Genomic DNA, 22,315 nt, shown 5'->3' on the forward strand with positions numbered 1-22,315 from the left:
AAAGCCCTGATGTGTCACAATGGCTCCTCGGCTCCATGCGCCCTCACTGTGTCCCAACGGCTCCTCTGTGACACTGCGGGCTCCACAAGGTCACCATGGACCCTTGGTTCCTTGGGGCCCCCGTGTTCACAATGGTCTCCTTGATTCCATGGGGCAGCACAGTGTCACAACTGACCCATGGCTCCATGAGGTTCTGTAGTGTCACCGTGGTCGCTGTCAGAGGCTGGATGAGATCGATGTCCCCAGACACCTTGGGATGCTCGGAATGCCCGTGTGGGACCAGGAGCGGGTCAGGCCTTGGTTTGTGGTGGGACAGAGCCCCGCCCCCAGCCCTGGCCTGGCACAGCTGTCAATCACATGGAAGGGGGCAGTGTTAACCCAGCTCTGATTGGCTGAGCTGTCAGTCAATCACACAGCAGGCAGGGCTAACCCAGCTCTGATTGGCCCAGCTGTCAGTCAATCACACACCAGCAGCTGGTGCCTTCCCTGACTCTGATTGGGCAAGCAACTGGCAGTCCCACCCCAGGGGCGGGCCCATGAAGGCCCAGGGGTTTAAAAGCCGGAGCACGAGGCCAGCCCATGGTCTGGATCCTGCCTTCTCCTGGGGTTCCTCTGTTAATGGTGCTGGAACCTGAGCAGGTGGTGCCTCTGTGTGTGTCTTTCTATAGATCTTCTGTCTTTCTGTTGTTCTCTATTTCTTCTTCTTCTAATCCTACTTACCTGGAACATTTTTGGGTAGCTTAGCATCTTAAGGGTTAAAGGTTTTTAGGTTAAATGGGCTAAGTTAATGAAGTTCATGCTATGATAAGAGTTTTACGTAGAACAGGATGTTGTATGAAACCCTTTGTCAAAGTTCCTTGATTGTCCATATTTTGCCAGTAAAATTTTGTGTCATTTTGCTCTCTCAGCTCTGTTGGTTAGAGCAAGGTGCTGGTATCACTGAGGCTGTGTTCAGTCCCTGTGTGGGCCATTCACTTCAGAGCTGGACTTGATGATCATTGTGGGTCCCTTCCTACCAAGAATATTCTTTGCATCTGGCCATGGTGAGAATATCTGGTTGGTGTTTCTCCTGTGCACCAAACTCAAGTAAAGAAACCTTTGGTGACCCCCAGCATTTCAGTGTTCTGGGGTGTTATAGCCCTGCAGGCTCACAATGGCCTCTTGTTTCCATGAGGCCCCACAGTGTCACACTGGCCCCTTGGCTCCATGAGGATCTGGAGTGTCACACAGGTTTGTGACATTTGTCCTTGCTGCCCCTCACATCCCCCTGCCCCACAAACAGCCCCGAGCCAGCCGTGAGGGACAGGCCCTGCTGTGCCAGGCTGGGCTCAGGGCTTGGCCTTTCTGCTTCCTGCAGCCAAGCCAGGCCTTGCTCAGCATCGCAGTTCCCTGCTCTGAGCCTTGGGCTCCCTGCAATCCTGGCCTCAAGGATCTGCTCTCTGCACTCCCTGGGGAGCCTCTGGCACTCCCTGCCCTCGCTGGGGCCCAGGGATGCTCCCAGGGACTTGGAGTTTTGCTTCTGCCTCCTTGAGCAGCTTCTTCATCCTTCTCCCAGTGCCTGAGGGTCCTGGACCCAGCCCCAAATCCACTGTGGGGCTGATGAAAATACAGAAAGCCCTCAGGAGCTCTTTGTCTTCCGTCCATGGTCTTCAAGGCTCCAGGGCTTGTGCAGTGACTGGAGTCGGTTTGGAGTTCTGTGCAGGAGTGTGAAATACAAAGTTGTGTTTTGTGTCAGGTAAATAAAGGCAGCCTGTGCAGTTGTGGTTATGAAATGTATGGAACACGGCCATGGGACAGTTATACAGATGAGTTCTAATACACAACCCAGGAAAGCATGGGAGAAGGCTTTTGAACCAATCTTTTATCTGCAAATAACAATTATAAGTCTTAAACTGTTTTGTAATAAGAGTATTTGAATTCTAACTTTAGAATGTTGCTTTTGAGAAGAACTTTTTACTTGTAATTAAGTCTTAAGCTATTTTGCAATAAGAACCTTTGAATTCTAACTTTGGAATGTTGCTTAGCATTAAGGATTTTAAACTGCAGCTTTGGAATATATAAAGGATTTAACAGAAAGGGAAGTGACCCTATCCCACGCTCCTGGAAAAGGAAGATGGACATCAAGGTTGCTGATTAATGATTTTGAAAGGGGAAGCTGGACATCACTACCACAGATTAATGATCCTAGAAAATAGAAGCTGGACCCCACCTCAGGAAGATGGACCCCACCGTGTGGGACACACATCCCAGGATATTGAAACCTGGAATAGATCACAACAGAGTATAGAAACTGGAAAGGAACCAGACATCACCATCACAGATTTACGATCCTAAAGTATAGAATTGTGATGTCAAAAGGTAGAAATAGAAACTGCTGAAAGCTCACGTCAAAATGGGAAATAGAAGCTGCCGGGGAAAGCTGATGAATATGCATGAATATGATCAATAAACACCAGCAAGCCCAACAACCGGTGTGCAGGTGGAGGGGAAAACCCCCACCACTGCACCCAGCGCTGTCTCTGCTCATGCGTTTCCATATTAATTAATAAATTTAATTGCTGCTTGATTTATTGGCTGAGTCAAGCTTCTCATTTCTAACAGAATGGAGAAGAATGAGCCCCTTTTGGGCTGACCCTGTTTGGACAACCTGCTCCTCACCTCCAGCGTCACCATATCTGACACCGCACACCTGAGACTGACACGCCAAAATATCCAAAAATGCTCGTGTGATTTATTCTCTTATTTCTATTCTGTAACACATTATTTTATGTTAACAACTGTGAAAAACACCAATCACTTGGTTTTTAAAATTTTAAAAGTTTAATAATAATAAAATGGTTATAAAAATAGTAATACAATTAGAGCAATAAAAATTTAGAGTTAGGGCGATTACAAGACAATAAAAAGCAAAGACTTACGGACGTCCGGATGCTCTCGGGCACTTAAGCCCGATAAGCACGTTTTGTGAACAAAGGAATAACCTTAAAAACCATACACTGTTGCATATTCATACATACTTCATGGTTATGCATACATTCTATTTAAAACAAGCAACTCTGTTATTTTTCAACTGCTTCCTTTAATCCCCAGGGCATCTTTGAGTCTGAGCAAGGCCTGAAGAAATCAGCTTCTTCTGATGAGAAAACCATAAATTCCTCTTCTCTGGCAGATTTAGGTGTTCTGTGACTGTTAGCTCGAAGCCAGTGTCTCATTCCTTTAAAAAACCCCCACATACAGAGTTTATATTTTAAGTACTAAAGCTTAATTTTAACTACAAAACTACATTTACTGTACTATTAAAATGTTAATACAGCACAACTAATCAATGTAACACAATACATATAGTAACTATCTGCGTAGAGCCATATAATATCCATTTTTCACATATTTAATTATTTCTAGATGTATTACATTTAGTTCTAATAATAGCATTGGCTTTTCTTACTTAGTTTTAATATTTACATTAAAAATCTACACATTTTTAGTTTAGAAGAAAACTAATGTTCATTGAATCTAAGTAACACAATTCCCTTCATTAATGAATTAGGATGTATTGGCTATTCATTTCTTCCTGTTTATGGCAATTAGCAATATTTCCAGTCATTTTGTCATCTTTTTTATCATCTTTTTCTCACACAGGGTTGAGGAGGGGCCACTTTGGGATCCTTGGAGACATTTCTGGGGCACATTTGGGGCAGTTCTGTGCCTGGGGAGGGAATTCAGAGAGAACTTGAGGGTCTGGAGGACACTTGGGGGAGCCGGGTGGGCACTTGGAGGGGCACTTAGGGGTCCTGAGGGACAGCTCGGGGTCCGGGGGAGCCCTTGGGGGTCCAGGGGGGCCCTTGGAGGTCAGGGAGGGGAATTTGGGGCCCCGCGGGGCCCGGGCGGGCACTTGGGGGGCTCCAGCGGGGCTCTCCGGGGCGCGGGGGGTGATGGGAGTTGTAGGCGCGGGTAGAATACGGTTGAACGGGGCCGCGGAGCATCACGGGAGTTCTAGGCGCAGCTGCGATGGGGCGCGGGGCATGACGGGAGATGAAGTCACGGCTGCAATCGTGCGGGACGTGCGCCGCGGAGCATGATGGGAGCTGTAGTCCCGGCAGTGGCTGGGACGCGGCGTTTGGGGGTCCGGGAAGGCCCTTGGGGGACACTTTTGCGTCCGAGCCGCGACTTGAGGCCCTCGGGGCGAACGTAAACAGTTCGGGAGAACTTGGGGGGAGCTTGGGGAGCTCTTCCCGGGCTCCTTAGGGCGCGGGGTACGGCAGGCGGTTTAGGCGCGTGACTGTGTTGTGAGGGGCTCTGGGGCCGCGGGGGATGAGAGGAGATGAATTCCCAGCAGCGGCTGTGCCGGGCATCCGTGGGGTCGGGAGCGCTCCGGGGATCCGGGGGCGCCTTTGGGGGGTCCCGAATGGGCGCTGAGGGGCACTTGGGGATCCTGGAGGGTCTGGGGGACACTTACGGGACAGATGGGGGCGGGTACCGAGGGGGTTCTGTGGAGCGCGGGGCATGACGGGCGTTGTAGTCCCGGCTCCAATGGGGCTGAATCGGGCCGCGGGGCATGACGGGAGTTGTAGGCAATAGCGAAAGTATGGCGCCGACTCCAGGCACCGCCCCAAGGCCACAATCCCTGTCGCTGATTGGCTGCGGGCGGTGATGGGCAGGAGCCCCGGCAAATGGGAGGCGGGAACAGCCCATCCAACCCCTCCAGTCCAGCCCAGTGCATCCCCAGTACAGACCACTACAGCCCCAGTGCTCCTCCAGTCCCTCCCAGTACAGCCCTGTGCATCCCCAGTACAGCCCAGTACAGCCCCAGTGCTCCTACAGTCCCTCCCAGTACAGCCCAGTACAACCCCAGTGCTCCTCCAGTCCCTCCCAGTACAGCCCTGTGCATCCCCAGTACAGCCCAGTACAACCCCAGTGCTCCTCCAGTCCCTCCCAGTACAGCCCTGTGCATCCCCAGTACAGCCCAGTACAGCCCCAGTGCTCCTCCAGTCCCTCCCAGTACACCTGAGTTCATTCCCAGTCCCTCCCAGTTTCCCCCAGTGTCTTCCATAGTCAGCTCCAGTGTCCCCCAGTCTTCCCCACAGTGTTCCCAGTGTCCCCTGTTTGTCCCAGTATCCCCCAGTATCACTCCCAGTATGTCCCAGTATGTTTCAGTGTGTACCCCCACAGTCCATCCCAGTCCACCCAGATTCCCCTCAGCATTCCTCGTGTTCCCAGGCTCTCCCAGTCCTTCCCAGGGTCACTCCCAGTATGTCCCAGTGTCTCCCACAGCGTTCCCAGTGTCCCCCAGTATGTCCCAGTCCTTCCCAGGGTCACTCCCAGTATGTCCCAGTGTCTCCCACAGCGTTCCCAGTGTCCCCCAGTATGTCCCAGTCCTCCCCAGTGTTTCCAAGGACAGTTTAATGTCTCAGGGTTGCCGTGGCAGCCAAACCCAGCAGTGGGGTCGGTGCAGTGTCCATGGCCACGGCCCCTTGCAGTGGCCTAGTGCAGCTTGGGCTGATGATCCACCCTCACAGCTGGCCCAGGGCAGGTCTGCAGTGGTTTTGGTGGCACCTTGGGTTGGCACACACCTGAGGAGTGTGTCTGTTTTCATGGGGAAACTCAGGAGTTTTAGATTGCTTCAAAAATAGACAAAGGGAAAGCCCCTCTTAGGCTGGGTGCAGCCAGCTCTGCAAGCACAGCAGGTCCCAGGTGAGCGAGGACAGACAGGATGGGCTTGGGCAATGTGGAGCAAGGCTGTCCACACTGGGCCAGAGCTCAAGGCACAGCTGCTCTGAGCAGGCCAGAGCTCCTGAGGGGAGAGCCTGGGTCAGTATCAATCACAGAATGCTGCAATCGCCTCTGCTCTGAAGAGAACTGTAATAAAATACACCCTTTGAAAGAGGACAGTGTATTTCTTACAAGCTCTTTGAAATCTTTCTCCATAACTGCACTAGGAAAACTTTAATGGCCCTCTCAGGGCTTTGGTGTTGTTTACATCAGACTCAGTCCCTGAGAGTGTCTAAACTTCTCAAGAACTCAAAGTTAAACTCCAAAGTTTCTTGAAGTTTTAATGGGTCCCACTGAGGGACACGACTGAGAAAGTGTCCCCAGGTTCCAGTTAGAGCAGAACCCTGGAGGCACTGATGACAGGTGGGGACAAACAAGGCAAAGGTGTCTCTGGTGCTGAGCAAACCTGGATGTGTTTCAGGAATGCAAAGGGCCAAGGCTGAGCCCCAGCCCCTGGCAAGGCAGATCCTGTCCCTCCCTCCTTGCTCAGGGCTCTTCCCGGGATGGGCACTGCCATGTGGGGATGTGCCATGCCAAGGGCAGGACCATGGGGCGGCCCCTGCCCGGCTGCTGAGCAGGGACAAGGAGGCCATGAGGCCCCAGGGCTGCAAGGGTCACTTGTCCCCTCGTGGCCTCAGGCCCAGGGCCAGCAGCCATGGCCAAAGGGCTGCACAGGTTGGCTCTGTCAGGGCCTTGCAGCTGCTGCACATCCCTGTGCCCTCTGCAGCCCAGGCTGTCCTGCGGTGTCCCTGCCCTGGCCTCTGTCCCTGCAGGCTGTCGTCATCCCCCGGCTGCCCCACCTCGCTGGCCCCTTCCTTTGCTGACAGCTCTGCCTCCTGCCTGCCCCTGCCTGGCCACACAAAGCCTTGGCCTTGGTACCCAAAGGGTTCATTCCATTTTTACCGTGCCTGTGAACTTCCAGCACAGGAACAAGGCATGCAGGGGCTGCTTTCCCAGCAAGGATGGCTGGAAGAGAAGAAGAAGACATCTGGCTCAAGGGTGCAGTGATAGAGAAAACAAAGACTGAACCTGGGAACTTGGGGTGGGATTTATGGAAATGGGTAAATTGTGATTGGCATTTAGCGACTGTATATGAGCAACACACTGGTAGAATTACATGTCCACGTCAGGTTAGGAGTTATCCCATGTTAGACCTCAGGCCTGAATAAATGATCCCCTCTGAAATAGCAAATGAGTGTTAAGGAGCCTCATTCTGATATTTCAGAGATTTGGTGGCAGCGGGGCCTCACAAAACCAAGGAGTCAGCTGTGACACTGAGCAAACTCATGGAACAAAGGGTCCATGGTGACACAGCGGAACCCCATGGAACCAAAATCCATTTTGGCACGCTGGGGCCACACTGAACCAATGGTCCATTGTGATACTGCGGATCCAAGGAGACCATTGTGACACTGAGAAACCTCTTGGAACCAAGGGGCCATTGTGACACAGCAAGGCCTCATGGAACCAAGGGTCCATGGTGACACTGTGAATCCAAGGAGACCATTGTGACTGAGGAACCTAATGGAACCAAGAGTCCATTGTTCCACTGTGGATCCTGTGGAACCAAGGGGAGCACAGTGACATTGCGGGGCCTCATGGAACAATGGAGACTCTTCTGACACTTTGGACCCGCTGGAGCCAAGGGACCATTACAGCATGGCAGGGCCTCGTGGAATCAAGGGGACTACAGTGAACACTGTGGGTGTCCATGGGATGAAGGGGCCATTCTGACACCGTGGAACCAAGGATGCCATTGTGACACTATGGGGCATCATGGAACCAGAGGTCCATTGTGACACAGCAGGGCCTCATGGAACCTTGGAGGCCATTTGGACACTTTGAGACCTTGTGACACCAAGAAGGCATTGTGGCACTCCAGAGCCCTGTGCAGCCAAGGGGACCATAGTGACTCTGTGGGGCTCAGTGAAACCAATGGTCTGTTGTGACACTGCAAGGCCTTATGGCATCATGGAGACCATTGTGACACTACAGGCCCCATGGATCCAAGGAGCCATTGTGACACTACAGGCCCCATGGATCCAAGGAGCCATTGTGACACTACAGGCCCCATGGATCCAAGGGGCCATTGTGACACTACAGGCCCCATGGATCCAAGGGGCCATTGTGACACTACAGGCCCCATGGATCCAAGGGGCCATTGTGACACTACAGGCCCCATGGATCCAAGGGGCCATTGTGACACTACAGGCCCCATGGATCCAAGGGGCCATTGTGACACTACAGGCCCCATGGATCCAAGGGACCATTGTGACACTACAGGCCCCATGGATCCAAGGAGCCATTGTGACACTACAGGCCCCATGGATCCAAGGGGCCATTGTGACACTACAGGCCCCATGGATCCAAGGGGCCATTGTGACACTATGGAGTCTTGGCAGGCCAAGGGGCACTTGTCACACTGTGTGGCACCATGGAACCAAGGGGTCCATTGTGACACTTCAGGGCCCCATGGAACTAAGGATCCATGGAACAGTGCAGGACTCCATGTGGAACCAAAGGTCCACTGTGACATTGCAGGGCCTCATGAAACCCTGGAGGCCATGGTGACACTTTGAGGCCTTGTTGAATCAAGGGGCTCTGCAGGGCCTCATGGAACCAAGGAGCCATTGTGACACTGGGAGTCCCCATGGAACCAAGGGTCCATTGTGATACTGCGGCACGAAGGAGACCCCTGTGATACTGCAAGGCCTCATGGAAGCAAGGATTTGGCCTCCCAGGGGCTACCTGACAAGTCCAGCTGATCTTGGAATTTTGAGGGCTACCTCTCATCAGTCCCTGGAGAAGTGGAGCTCTGTGCTTTCCTTCCTATAGAAAAGAACCATCCATCTTTCCAGGTGCCCACAGCCAAAACTGATACTCCTCCTGAAAAATTCCCTATATGCAAGGGTTCTCCCAGACAAAAGCTGGCAGGACAGACACCTCTGGTTGGCCTGGTCCTCTGGTGGTCACCTCTCATCTCAAGGAAGTCCTGAGGAAAGTATTTGAGCAGGTTTGACTGCTGGAACATCAGTGAGTCTCTCATCCTCTAAAAAACTCAGATGCTCTTCTGATCATATGTGTCTTTTCTTTCTCATTGTATCTTATGCATAAATACTATTTTCAGCTAAAAAATATTATTCTTCTCACTCTACCAGTGTTTGCTGAAACAAAACAGCTCGTCTACATATGGATCCAGGTCACCTGTATAAGCAAACACAATAAGTAATCCAGCAAGAATTAATTGTCTCTGCTCCCATCTGTCACATCTCCTCTGGAGCTGGAGGTGCAGCCCCAGCACTCGGGAGGGCTCAGGGGCTCACCAGCTCAGCTCCCACACTGAGAACTTGCAGACCCTGGGCTGTTCTCCTTGGCCCCTGCACGCTCAGCCAGGCTGGGATGGACACTGATGGTTTCTGTGCCAGGCTCTCTGAGCCCAGCCCAGCTCCCTGCAAGCTCTGCCAGCTGCCCTGAGCTCTGTGCAGCACCAAGGGCCTCTCCCCAGCACAGCCCAGCCGGCTCTGGCCCCACAGCTCTGCTCAGCCCAGGCTGCTCTGGCCACTGGCCCCACGGCCTCAGCCCCTGGCCAGGGCACAGCAGCAGCTGCAGCTCAGCCAGGACTCAGCCCCAGCCATGGGGGAAGGGGCTTGGCCAAGGCCAAAGGAGGCTCCCTGGGTGCCCTGCTCCCCTCGGGCTGAGGTGCTGAGAGCTCTGCAGCCCCTGCTGCCATCCCATCTGCCCAGGCCAGCACAAGAGCCCGGCCTTGGGGCCCTCCAGAGCTGCTCCTGCTCCAGGCCCAGGGCCCATCCCAGAGCTGGGGCAGCCACAAAGCTGTGCCCATTTCTGGTCATTGCTGCTCTGATGGGGATGGATCCTCAGCCACTTGGAGGTTGCTGATGAATTTTACCACTCCAGAGGTCTCTTCTCTCTTGAGCTCTTCAGTTCAGGAATTCAGTGATTTATTTAAATCTCCCAAACAAAAATTGCCGCTGGGAATTATGGTAGCTTTCAATTCTTCTGTGGTTAATTAGACAGATTTCAGAAGTGTATTCAAAGTGAATAGACTGTATCGAAATAGTTTGTCCAGTTTCCTTTTCCTGTTTATAGATTGATATCAGCAATGTCCAATTGATATTGACCCCCAGCACCTCCTAATGCAGTCTGAATAGATGAGAAAATCGAGACCCTCCATGGCTGACAATCAATAACACCTTGTCCCTACCCCCTCCCCACCATTCCCCTCGTCCAGCCCCTGGCACTCAGAGCAGCTGAGGAATGGAGTCACACCCAGGGGTGTCCCCAGGGCTCAGGTCTGGGGTCAGGTCAGTGAAATCTCTTGATTGCTGATCTGGACGAGGCCATCGAGGGCACCCTCAGTCAGTTCCCAGGGGAGCCCAAGCTGGGTGGGAGTGTGGCTGTGCTGGAGGGCAGAAGCTCTGCAGAGGGATCTGGACAGGCTGGAGCCATGGGCCCAGGACAATTGGATGAGGTTCACCAAGGCCAAGGACCAGGTCCTGCCCTGGGCTCACAACCACCCCAAATCCCTGGCCGTGCCCTGCCCCTGATCCCCTCAGCCTGTCCTGTTTCCTTCATCCCTGCATTGCCAGGGACTTTCTGGGACACGGGAACTCTGCTCTGGGGATTGAGGGAGGTCCAAGCGCCACCACTGGAGTGGGAACCACAACTCATCAGGTTTGTGTCCTTTGGGGGTCGGAAACTGGTGAGACTCAGAGGCACAGAAAGTTTCTCTTCATGGCCAACAGACCATGGTTGAACAGGACACAATTTAATAACAATCACACTCTTCCCTGAGCTATGTGCAACATCCCAGCAGTCTGATAAGTCCACCATTCACAAGTGATTTCCATATTAAAATTGATTTTATACAAATGTGGTCTTGTGATAGAAATAAACACAAATAATTTCTTGTATCAGGATGCTCGTCCTGGAGTGTGGGTAAAACAGCTCAAACAATTCCTGATTTGCAAAGGTGTCAGTGGTAGATGGAGAAGGGAGGTCAGGCTGCTTTTGGTGTTGAGTAAATGCTGAAACCAGCCTGACACATTTCATCTCCTCCTGGCCTGGCTGATCTCCCCTATTGCCCCTTCCACCCATTGGCTTCTGTCTCCCACCAGGCCACTGGTGAAGATCCTGGCTCCGTGTTCTCCATCCCCCTCCTCGCTGGCACTGCCAGGCTGGGATGAGGAGCCCCTCAGCCTTCCCTGCTCCGGGCTGGACAAGCCCAGCTCCTTCAGCCTCTGCTCACAGCCCAAGGGCTCCAGCCCCACCTTGGAGGCCCTTCCCTAACCCTGCTCCAGCTGCCATACATCTCTCCTGCCCTGGGGAGCCCAACCCAGGCCACAGGGACCTGGATAATCCACGTCCTTGATGTCCTGGTCACACAGCCCTGGCCCCTTTTCCCCATGTCAGGCTCTGGGGTGGATCCTGTGGAACATCCTTTGGTGGAGGCTGTGGCTCCAGGTGGACCGGGGTGATACCGGGGGACAGGGACCCCGCTGGGCATGAACAGCATTGGACTTGTTGGGAGAAACTGTGAGGGGGAACTGGGGTAGAGTGACCAACCCAGTGACCTCACACAGCCCTCCTGGGATGTCACACAGCCCCTCTGCGATGTCACAGACTGCTCTGAGATGTCACAGAGCAGTTTATCTCATAGCTGCTCGATGACCTCACATAACCCACTCTGTGATGTCATGGACCATTCCATCATAGATAACTCATGTGATGTCATAGATCACTCTGTGACCTCATGTTACCAGATGATAAATTGTCTCCACCAGGTGAGCTGACACCTGCAGCTTGTTCTCCAAAACCCCAGGCCTATGGAAACCACACAATGCCCATTGTGTCAGAAGGGGAACTGGAAGTTCACCAGCCTCAGTGTCCTGCCAGCTCAGCCAGGCCCACTGGAACATTGGGGTCCACGACCACCAGGGATCACCAGAGAGACCCCCAGGACAGAAGAGAGCATGGGTAAAGGGGAGGGGAAATATGTTAATGATTCTGGGGAAATTATTATCAGATGTGTGTTTAGTCCAGGACAATCAGTGAACATGTGTGCAAAATACAGAATATGAACAGAAACTTTCCTGTACTCAGCATGCTCGGCTTTGGGAGGAGCTATCCCCCGTGCACCCGGCTGAATAAAGAATGCTGCTTCTTAATGCTGCATTGGTGAGAAGGAGTTTTCTGTTTTACCAAATTTTTGGTAACACTCCACTGCCAAGGAAAGCTCTGTCTCCTGCTGCTCACACACAGAGAAGGGCTGGTGGCAGATGTGGGGGTCGTTGGCTGCCTGGGGCACAGTGACCAGGAAATAATCAAGTTTTCAATGTTCTGTGAAAGAAGGAGGGGCAGCAACAAAACTTCCACACTGAAATTAGGAAGGGCAGACTTTGGCCTATTTAGGATGCAGATTTGGGGAGCACCGAATCAGGTACGGATTTTTTAAAGGGAAACAGCCCTTAAAAACAAAGGGGTCCAGGGAGGATGGACACATTTCAAGAAAGTAATCTTAAAGGGGATGGAGCAGCCTGTGCCACTGTGGCCAAAGATGAGCTGGTGAGGAAAATGACTGCCCTGGCTGCCCGTGGAGCTTTTGTGGGAAGTCAGGGGAAAAAAGGACCGGCAACTCAGGAAGTGTTTAAGGATGTTGTTAGGTCATGCAGAAAGACAAGTTGACAGGTGAAAGCTCAATTAGAACTCAACCAGGTAGCTTCTGTAAAAAGAATAAAAAATGTTTTTATAAAAAATTTTATAGCAAAAGGAGGAGGAAGGAGAAGTTCTACTTTTTATTGGATGCAGTGGAGAATATAGCAACTAAAGATAAGGAAAAGGCCGAGCAACTTAACATCTTGTTTGACTCAATTTTCAATATAACGACAGGTTGTCCTCAGGACAAGAGTTCTCCTGGGCTGGTAGATGGGCACAGGGAGCAGAACAGCCCCCCTGTAATCCAGGAGGAAGCAGCTGGTGACCTGCTGGGTCACTCAGATGCTCACAGGTGTATGGGATCAGATGGGATCCATCCTAGGGGGATGAGGGAGCTGGTGGATGAGCTCCCCAAGCTGCTGTCCATCATTTACCATCAGTCCTGGCTCACCAGGGAGGTCCCAGAGCACTGGAGGTGCCAGTGTGAGCCCATCCCCAAGAATGGCTGGGAGGAGGATCTGGGGAACTCCAGGCCTGTCAGCCTGACCTCGGTGCCCAGCAAGGTTCTGGAACAGATCACCCTGAGTGCCATCACAGGGCACCCACAGGATGGCCGAGGGGTCAGAGCCAGCCAGTGTGGATATCAATGTCTGCATGGATGATCTGCATGAGGGGATTGAGTCCAGCATCAGCAAATTTGCAGATGACACCAAGGTGGGTGTGGGTGTGGATGTGCTGGAGGATAGGAGGGCTCTGCAGAGGGACCTGGACAGGCTGGATCCAGGGGCCAAATCCAACAAGGTGAGGTTTAACAAGTCTATGTGCCGAGTCTTGCACTTTGGCCACAACATGGAGGGGTTGGATCATGTCCAGAGAAGGGCTACAAGTCTGGTGAGGAGCTGAAACTTTGGCAAAAGGTTTAATAAGACATTCAATGAACAAAAAACACTTTTCAAAGCTGTATATTGGTCCATTCAACTTCACAAACTCTAAGCCATCTGAGTTTTAAGTTACTCAAAATGTTCAAGAGGACAGAAATAAAAGAATATGAGACAGATAACAGAGAATGATGAAAAAGATTTAGAGAAGCACACACAGAGCTACCAACTCCTGGATTCCAGCACTGTTCAGATGGAAATTCCAAGAGGAGGTAGGGTCAAGATGTGTGCTTGCCTTGTGGTCAGCCTTAAATACCCCTTGGTGTTCCTGGGCCCTTCCCCCAGGTGGGACTTGGGGTCATTTGGTCACTCAGGAGCTGGGCTGGGGGCTCCAGAGGTGGCTGTGGAGCATTGCCTGTGCTGTGCCAGGGACTGGCAGACACTGCTGGGCTGGGATAGAGGCTCTGGGGGGATTGGGGTTCCAGGGCAGGGCAGGGCTGGGGTTCCAGGGCAGGGCAAGGCTGGACCTGCCTCTTCCTCCCCACACATGAAATGTTTCCAGCCAACAATCTCCTCCAGTCTGTCACAACAGGCAGGGTTGGAGGTGGAATCCCAATTCTGGCCATGGGCACCTGGACGAGAAGGACAGTTCTTTTCCATATGAATGAAAGCCATATGAATGAAGTTCTCAGTTTATTTCTGGTTTCAGTGCCTGGATTTTTTTTTTGGTTTTGTTGTTGCTTTGTTTCCTTGGTGTGCCTGCAGTGTTCAGTCAGGAGCAGAGTGACTCTTGCCAAGGAACTTTGTGATGGGTGCTGTCACTTAATATTAAATCTGGTTTTTGCTGATCCCTTGCTGGGGATTTTTTCAGCACTCTCAAGCCCTCATTGGTAACAGGGTGAAGGAGCCGTGGCCCAGGCTCTGGCCCTGGGGGACACGGGGACGCTGCTGGGGGGTTCCTGTCCCCCTGTCCCACCCCCCATTGCCCCGGCCCCCGTCCCCGTGTCAGGCTCTGGGGTCAATCTCGTGGAACATCCTCTGGGGGAGGCTGCGGCGCCGGGGGCAGGGGGATCCAGGGGGACAGGGGACCCCTCTGTGCATGAGCAGTGTTGGACTTCTCTGGGGGGAACTGGGAGGGGGGAGCTGGGGTGGAGTGACCTCCCCAGTGACGTCACACAGCCCCGGTGATGTCACACAGCCCCTGTGAGGTCACACAGCTCCTGTGATGTCACACAGCCCACTCTGAGATGCAACAGGCCTCCTGTGATTTCATACTGGTGCCCTGTGATGTTACAGCCTGCTCTTTGAGGTCTCAGTTTGTTCTATCTGCCCTGTGATGTCACAGCCAGCTCTATGACGCCACAGCTACCTTTGTGATGTTATGAGCCTCGCTGTGATGTCACAGCCTGCTCTGTGATGGCAGAACTCACTTAACATGTCACACAGCACCTCTGTGGGCTCACAGACCCACCCTGTGATGTTACAACACCTTCAGTGATGGAACACAGCCACCCTATAATGTCACAGCACACTCTTTGACCTCACAGCTTGCTCTGCTCTGTGATGTCATACAGGCATGCTCTGATGTCACAGCCTGCTCTGTGATGTCACATAATAAACCAGGGATGTCACAGCCAACTATATGATGTCACAACCTGGTCTGTGATGTCACACAATCACAGAATCACAGAATTGCTGGGTTGGAAGAGACCTTCAAGATCATACGGTCCGGCCCATGCCCTGACACCACCTCAGCTAAACCATGGCACTGAGTGCCACATCCAGTCTTTTTTTAAACACATCCCATGATGGTGACTCCACCACCTCCCTGGACAGACAATTCCAGTAATTTATCACCCTTTCCATAAAAAAACTTTTGTCCTAACATCCAACCTAAATTTCCCTTTGTGCAGCTTAAGACACTGTCCCCTGGTCCTGTCAGTTGCTGTGAGGAGAGAGACCGACCCCCACCTGACTGCAACCACCTTTCAGGGAGTGTGGAGAGTGATAAGGTGACCTCTGAGTCTTCTCCAGGATAAGCAACTCCAGCTCCCTCAGTCATTCCTCACAGGACTTGTGTTCCAGACCCTCATCAGCCTTGTTGCCCATCACAGTATGAACTGTTCCATGACCTTACCAGGTACTGAGGTCAGGCTGACTGGCCTGGAATTACCAGGATCCTCCTTCCCACCCTTTTTCTGAATGGGCGTCACATTGGGCAGTTTCCAGTCATCTGGAACCTCACTAGTGAGCCAGGACTGCTGGTAAATGATGGAGAGCAGCTTGACAAGCTCATATGTAAGCTCCCTCATCACCCTGGGGTGGATCCCATCAGATCCCATGGATTTATGAGCATCCAAGCAGCTCAGCAGGTCTCTGACTGCCTCCTCCTGGATAACCGTGGGCCACTCTGCTCCCTGACACCAGCAACCAGCCCAGGAGGACAGTTGTCCTGAAGGCAAATCATCTTCTCACTAAAAACGGAGGCAAAAAATGGTGTGAAGCACCTCTGCCTTCTCCTGATCGGCAGTTTCTAAATTCCCTTCCACATCTAATAAAGAACAAAGGTTTGTCTTACCCTTCCTTTTACCATTCATATATTTGTAAAAACATTTTTTATTATTCTTTACAAAAGCTGCCATTTTAAGTTCAAACTGAGCTTTGGCTTCCCTAATTTCTTTCCTACATGCCCTAGCAAGACCCTTAAATACTTCCTGAGAGACCTGACCCTCCTTCCAAAGATGATACATCCTCTTTTTATTCCTACGTTCCTTCAAAACCTCCTTGCCCATTCAGGCTGGGTGTTTGCCTTGTTGACTCGTCTTTTGGAACACAGGGACATTTTGTTCCTGTGCCCTCGAGATCTCTGAAGCACACCCCCTTTCCTGAACTCCTTTGTTTTTAAGGGCTGCTTCCCAAGGAACTCTCGGAATAAGTCTCCTAAGTAGGCCAAAGTCTGCCCTCCGAAGTCCAATGTAAAAGTCTCATTAGTGTTCCTCCTGACTTCACAAAATATTGAGAATTCTATAATTTCATTATCACTGTGCCCCAAGTGACCTCCACCCACCACATCTCCCACCAGCCCATCTCTATTTACAAACAACAGATCTAACATAGTCCCTCTCCTGGTGGGCTCACTCACCAGCTGCGACAAAAAATTGTCCTCCACAAACTCTAAATATTTTCAAGACTGCCTCATTTCTGCTGTATTGAGTTCCCAGGAGATGTCAAGCAGGTTGAAGTCACCGAAAAGAGCAAGGGCTGATGATCTAGAAACATTCTCTAGCTGCTTGAAAAATAACATGTCCAGCACTTCTTCCCGGTTGGGTGGACGATAACAGACTCCCAGTAGGATGTCAGCCTTGTTGGCCTTCCCCCTAAGTCTCACCCATAGACATTCGACTCATCATCATTAGTTTCAACATCCGTAGCATCAAAACCCTCCCTAATATAAAGGGCCACCCCTCCACCTCTTCTCCCTTTCCTGTCTCTCCTGAAGAGCTTGCAGCCATCCAGTGCAGCGCTCCAGCCATGTGAGTCGTCCCATCCTGTTTCTGTGATGGCAATTACATCACAGCTCTGCTGCTGCACCATGGCCTCCAGCTCTTCTTGTTTGTTACCCATGCCATGTGCATTGGTGTACATGCACCTCAGCTGGGCTGCTAATTTCATCCCTAACTCAGGCTTACCACCCACGAGCCTGCTTCCAGGCAACCCAGCTGCATCCCCTTCCCCTTCAGACCTAGTTTAAAGCCCTCTCAAAAAGTTCTGCCCGTTCATGAGCTAAAATGTTTCTGCCCTTCACAGAAAGATGGAGCCCATCTGGCCCAAGCAGGTCAGGTGTTGTAAAAGTTGCCCCATGATTAAAGAATCCCAAATTTTACCAATGACACCAACCCTTGAGCCACTCGTTGATAATGTGAGCTCTCCTATTGCTTTCACTATTCTTCTTAGCCACCAAAGGGACTGAGGAAAAGACTGTCTGTGCCCCTGTCCTATTAACCACCTGACCTAATGCCCTAAAGTCCCTTTTAATTGCCCTGACACTCCTCAGTCTCATCACTGCCAGCCTGGGGCATCAGCAGTGGGCAATAATCAGAGGGCTGAATCAGCCCAGGCAGTGTGTCAGTGATATCCCGTACCCGGGCCCCAGGGAGGCAGCAGACCTCTCTGTGGGGTGGGTCTGGTCGACATATGGGGCCCTCTGTTCCCCTCAGGAGGGACTCACCCACCACGATTACCCTTCTTTCCTTTTTGATGTTAGAGGTGCTGATCTGTCTCACAGATGAATCATAGTTGGGAGGTTCACTGGGCAGATAATTTTCTTCTAAACCATCTGGCTGACGCTCCAGATCCAGGGGATCACACAGAATCTGAAGTGGCACCTGGCTTGGGAGAGGGGGTTGGGAGGGATTTTATTATTACCTCCTCGAGTAGGTACCCACTCCCACTCCCCTTCATCGGCCAGGTGTCCTTCTATAGCCTGACAGTGGGAGGTGTGGGAGACAGCGGGAACCAAGGAGAGCATTGCTGCCCTGCCAGACCTCATGGAACCAAGGATCCATTGTGACACTGCAGGGCCCTGGGGCACCACGGTGCCATTGTGACACTGCAGGGCCCAAGGATCCAAGGGACTTTGTGACACCAGAGAGACACTGTGACACTGGGAGGCCTCATGGAATCATGGAGAGCACTGGGACACTCTGGGGCCTCATGGAAACGTGGTGGCACCAAGTTGGCAGGGAGTGTTGATCTGCTGGAAGGCAGGAGGGCTCTGCAGAGGGCCCTGGACAGGCTGGATCCAGGAACCAAATCCAACAAGGTGAGGTTTAACAAGTCCAAGTGCCAGGTCCTGCACTCTGGCCACAACAACCCCTGCAGTGCTACAGGCTGGGGACAGAGTGGCTGGACAGCAGCCAGGCAGAAAGGGACCTGCAGGGACTGATGGACAGCAGGCTGGACATGAGCCAGCAGTGTGCCCAGGTGGCCAAGAAGGCCAATGGCTCCTGGCCTGGATCAGGAATGGTGTGGCCAGCAGGACCAGGGCAGTGATTCTTCCCCTGTGCTCAGCACTGGTTGGGCAGCACCTCGAGTGCTGTGTCCAGTTCTAGGTCTCCAATTTAGGAAGGACATGGAGGGGCTGGAGCGTGTCCAGAGAAGGGCAACAAGGCTGGTGAGGGGTCTGGAGCACAAGTCCTGTGAGGAGCGGCTGAGGGAGCTGGGGTTGTTGATCCTGGAGAAGAGGAGGCTCAGAGGACACAAGGCGGTGTCAGGGCACAGGTTGGACTTGATGATCTCCAAGGTCTTTTCCAGCCTTGCTGATTCTCGGACTCTCTGAAACCACCCTTGGAACAGTTGCAGGAGGAGCCCTGGGCCTCCTCTCCAGAAGCTCCAGCAGCCCAGGTCCCTCAGCTTCTCCTCACAGCCCCAAAGCCCATCCTGTCAGTCCTGCAGAGCCTCTGCAGCCCCTCCTCACTGCCCAGAACAGGCAGCCCCACAGCCAGACACAGCAGCCCAGATGTGCCCCCCTGGCCTGGGCTGCCTCTGGCACGGGAGCAGCACGAGGAACTGCAGGAGCCTGCAGACAATTCCTGCAGCACTTGTGAGATGATCCTGCTCCCCAAGGGACGTTCCCTCGGTGCCCAGTCAGAAACTGGAATGGGGAGTGGGGCCAGACAGGAAAGGGCAAACAGGGATGGGCTGTGTGCAGGGGAGGGAACAGGGGTGGGCAATGGGAAGAAATATGTACAAGGGAAGGAAAAAGAAAGCAAAGGTGAAGCCAAGGAAATGCTCAGGGCAGTTTGGGGGTGGCTGCCAGGCAGCCCTGGCTCTGAGCAACAGCGTCTGCAGTGGGACAGGAAGCTCCCAGCTGATGGGAACAAACTTTCTGGCTGACTGCAGAGGCCAGGACAAAGCTGAGTGGTTTCCCTGGCTTTCCCCAGCCCTTCCTGGCCCAGGGGCTGATGGCATTTGTGCTCCCTCAGGTTCATGTCCCCACAGCAGCAGCATGGGGGTGCTCCCGCCTGCTGTGTGCAATGCAAACAGGGGCTCCTGAGCCAGTGCTGCCGTGGCTGTGCCTGCAAGGATGTGGCACCTGTGTGAGCTGGGGGAGTGGCCAGGGCTGCAGAGGGGGGATGTTGTTGGCAGCGCCATGAGGACGCTCTGGGACGCTGCCCTGGGCTGTCCAGCGCACTGGGGATGGATCAGCCCCTGCTCTGCTGCTCCTTCCCGTCTCCCCCAGGGCCCTTGCAGAGCACCAGCCATGCTGTCTGCCCCCAGCCTGCCCACGGCCAGCCTGGGGCTGCTCACGGGGGTTTTCTGTGCTGAGCATTGGCCTGGCCGTGTTCTTGAGAGAGCCTGGGCAAGGAGCCTGGAGCCCCCAGGCCCTGGCCTGAGGCGTCAGCGCTGCCCCAGCAGTGCCCATGGGCTGTCCCTGCTGCAGCCCCGGCACTGCCACCCCCAGGACTGTGCCCGGCCCCGAGAGCACTCAGGCCCTGCAGCAACACCAGGGCCACCAGGGCAGCGGGGCAGGGCCACGGGAGCAGCACTGGCAACACCAAGTGCTGCTGCTGCTGGGCACAGCTACTGTGCCAGCACTGATCTGCCCCAGCTCTGCACACAGACATTGCTGCTGCAGCTCCAGAGAAGGCAACAAAAGGGCATCTCTGCAGAAAACTTTCTGGGACATCCTTGAGTTCCTTTAAAGCCCCCGAGATCGCAACCCCTCATTGACACAGTCTGTAGCCACAGGGAAGGGGGAGGGAAACAAAATGAGAAATGGCAAAAACAGTGACATTTATTTGTGGACAATATTTAAAAAACAAAACAAAGAAAAAGAACCTCCAAAACTAAACCAACAAGAAGTATCAAAGAGGACTTTTATTACAATTATTTGGAGAAATTGTCCCACAGTTAATGTTCCTGAAACCATCCAGTCATCAGTCTCCACACTGCAGCCTTGAGCTCCTGGTTCCTCAGGCTGTAGATGAGGGGGTTCAGGGCTGGAGGCACCACTGAGTACAGAACTGACAGGGCCAGATCCAGGGATGGGGAGGAGATGGAGGGGGGCTTCAGGTAGGAAAATGCCCCAGTGCTGACAAACAGGGAGACTACAGCCAGGTGAGGGAGGCAGGTGGAAAAGGCTTTGTGCCGTCCCTGCTCAGAGGGGATCCTCAGCACGGCCCTGAATATCTGAACATAGGAGAAAACAATGAACACAAAACACCCAAGTCCTAAACAGGCACTAAGTGCAATGAGCCCAAATAACCTGAGGTAGGAATTTGAGCAGGATAGTTTGAGGATCTGGGGTATTTCACAGAAGAACTGGCCCAGGGCATTGCCATGGCACAGGGGCAGGGAAAATGTATTGGCCGTGTGCAGCAGTGAATAGAGAAAGGCACTGGCCCAGGCAGCTGCTGCCATGTGGGCACAAGCTCTGCTGCCCAGGAGGGTCCCGTAGTGCAGGGGTTTGCAGATGGACACGTAGCGGTCGTAGCACATGATGGTCAGGAGTGAAAGCTCTGCTGCGATGAAGAACATAAAGAAAAAAAGCTGAGCAGCACATCCCTTGTAGGAGATGGTCCTGGTGTCCCAGAGGGAATTGTGCACGGCTTTGGGGACAGTGGTGCAGATGGAGCCCAGGTCGCTGAGGGCCAGGTTGAGCAGGAAGAAGAACATGGGCGTGTGCAGGTGGTGGCCGCAGGCTACGGCGCTGATGATGAGGCCGTTGCCCAGGAGGGCAGCCAGGGAGATGCCCAGGAAGAGGCAGAAGTGCAGGAGCTGCAGCTGCCGCGTGTCTGCCAGTGCCAGCAGGAGGAAGTGGCTGATGGAGCTGCTGTTGGACATTGGCTGTGGCTGACCATGGGGACCTGTTTGTGGAGAAAGGACAGAGAAGATTTCGAGGAGATACCTGTAACCAAAATCAAAGCCATTTCCCATACACCCTCCTCTGTGCCACAGACAGACACCATTTTGTGTTCAAGAGTTCTGAGGTTTTCTTTTTAAGAACCCCCATATCACTGCTGGTGTTCTTGGATATCAGAAACCCTCAGCATTTCCACTGCCTCCAGAGAGAACAGAGCAAGTTCTGTGAGGCAAAGTGATGAGAGGAGAGTGAGGGGAGATTGTCTGTCAGTCTGACGTGTACAGAGTTTCTCTGGGCTTTAACCTCTCTCAGGTGGAGGGTGATCACCTTCCCACGCTTCCCCTAAAATGTCACCAGGCACTGCTGACAGCAGATGGATCCACCCCAGCCCAGCTCCACATTTGTAGCCAAGGACTCACGTTTCTCATTTCACCAACCCAACAGCATTTTCAGTGTCACAACACCTCTGCCTTTCCCCATCAATCTTATAACTCAGAGATGCTCTAGGACAGGTTTGAATCCTGGATTGGAGCTCCCAGCTTGGACTGGAATGTCAGGGAGACTTCCAAGTGTCCTTCTGATGGCACTGGATGAAGGGAGATGCAGCTCCTTCCCTGGCTGCACTGACAGCATTGCCCAGAGCCAGGCACTGGGGACAGCTGTGTCACCCTGAGCCAGCTGTGCCCCCTCCCAGAGCCCCCAGTGCTGGGCAGCTGCTCCCAGCCCTGTGCTCTGCAGAGGGAACTGGGCCCGGGGCTGCAGAGCTGCCCCACGGCTCTGCTGCAGCTCTGCCTGCACAGGAGGGGCTGCACGCCTTGGAGCCCCGGCCCTGAGGGCAGAGGCTTGGCTGGGGGGACAGGAGGGAGGGGGCTTGTTCAGAGGGAGGGGCTGCACTGGAGGGGATCCTCTGGACATCTCTAAACTCTCCCTGCCACAGCATTTCTGGGTTTTGTTTTCTCTCCTTCCCTGACCTTCTCTCTGCTTCCTGGGGATTTTCCTCCTGCAGGTGTTTCCCTGTGCCTGAGCTCTCCCTGCCAGCACTCACAGACCCCAAATCTCTGTGCACTCTCCTTGGCCTGACAGAACCCTGCCTGTTTGCAGGGCACTGGCTGGGGGCAGGTTCTGTTTGCAG

The 22,315-nt window shown here is 53.1% G+C and overlaps 2 protein-coding genes across 5 annotated transcripts in view; both read right to left on the reverse strand.

The window, feature by feature from the left end:
* LOC137466802 (zinc finger protein 271-like) overlaps positions 1-22,315 on the reverse strand; it is a 678,770-nt gene that overhangs the window by 314,745 nt on the left and 341,710 nt on the right. The window lies entirely within an intron of this gene.
* LOC137466808 (olfactory receptor 14I1-like) lies at positions 20,117-21,179 on the reverse strand. Its single transcript, XM_068178466.1, has one exon. The coding sequence runs from the start codon at positions 21,162-21,164 to the stop codon at positions 20,232-20,234; it is 933 nt and encodes a 310-aa protein (XP_068034567.1). The 5' UTR covers positions 21,165-21,179; the 3' UTR covers positions 20,117-20,231.

Source organism: Anomalospiza imberbis, unplaced genomic scaffold, assembly GCF_031753505.1.
Source record: "Anomalospiza imberbis isolate Cuckoo-Finch-1a 21T00152 unplaced genomic scaffold, ASM3175350v1 scaffold_44, whole genome shotgun sequence".
NCBI lineage: Eukaryota > Metazoa > Chordata > Aves > Passeriformes > Viduidae > Anomalospiza > Anomalospiza imberbis.

Bases quoted from the DNA above. Each gene is read 5' to 3' on its own strand.
- LOC137466808 (XM_068178466.1), bottom strand. From the start codon at position 21,164: ATGTCCAACAGCAGCTCCATCAGCCACTTCCTCCTGCTGGCACTGGCA.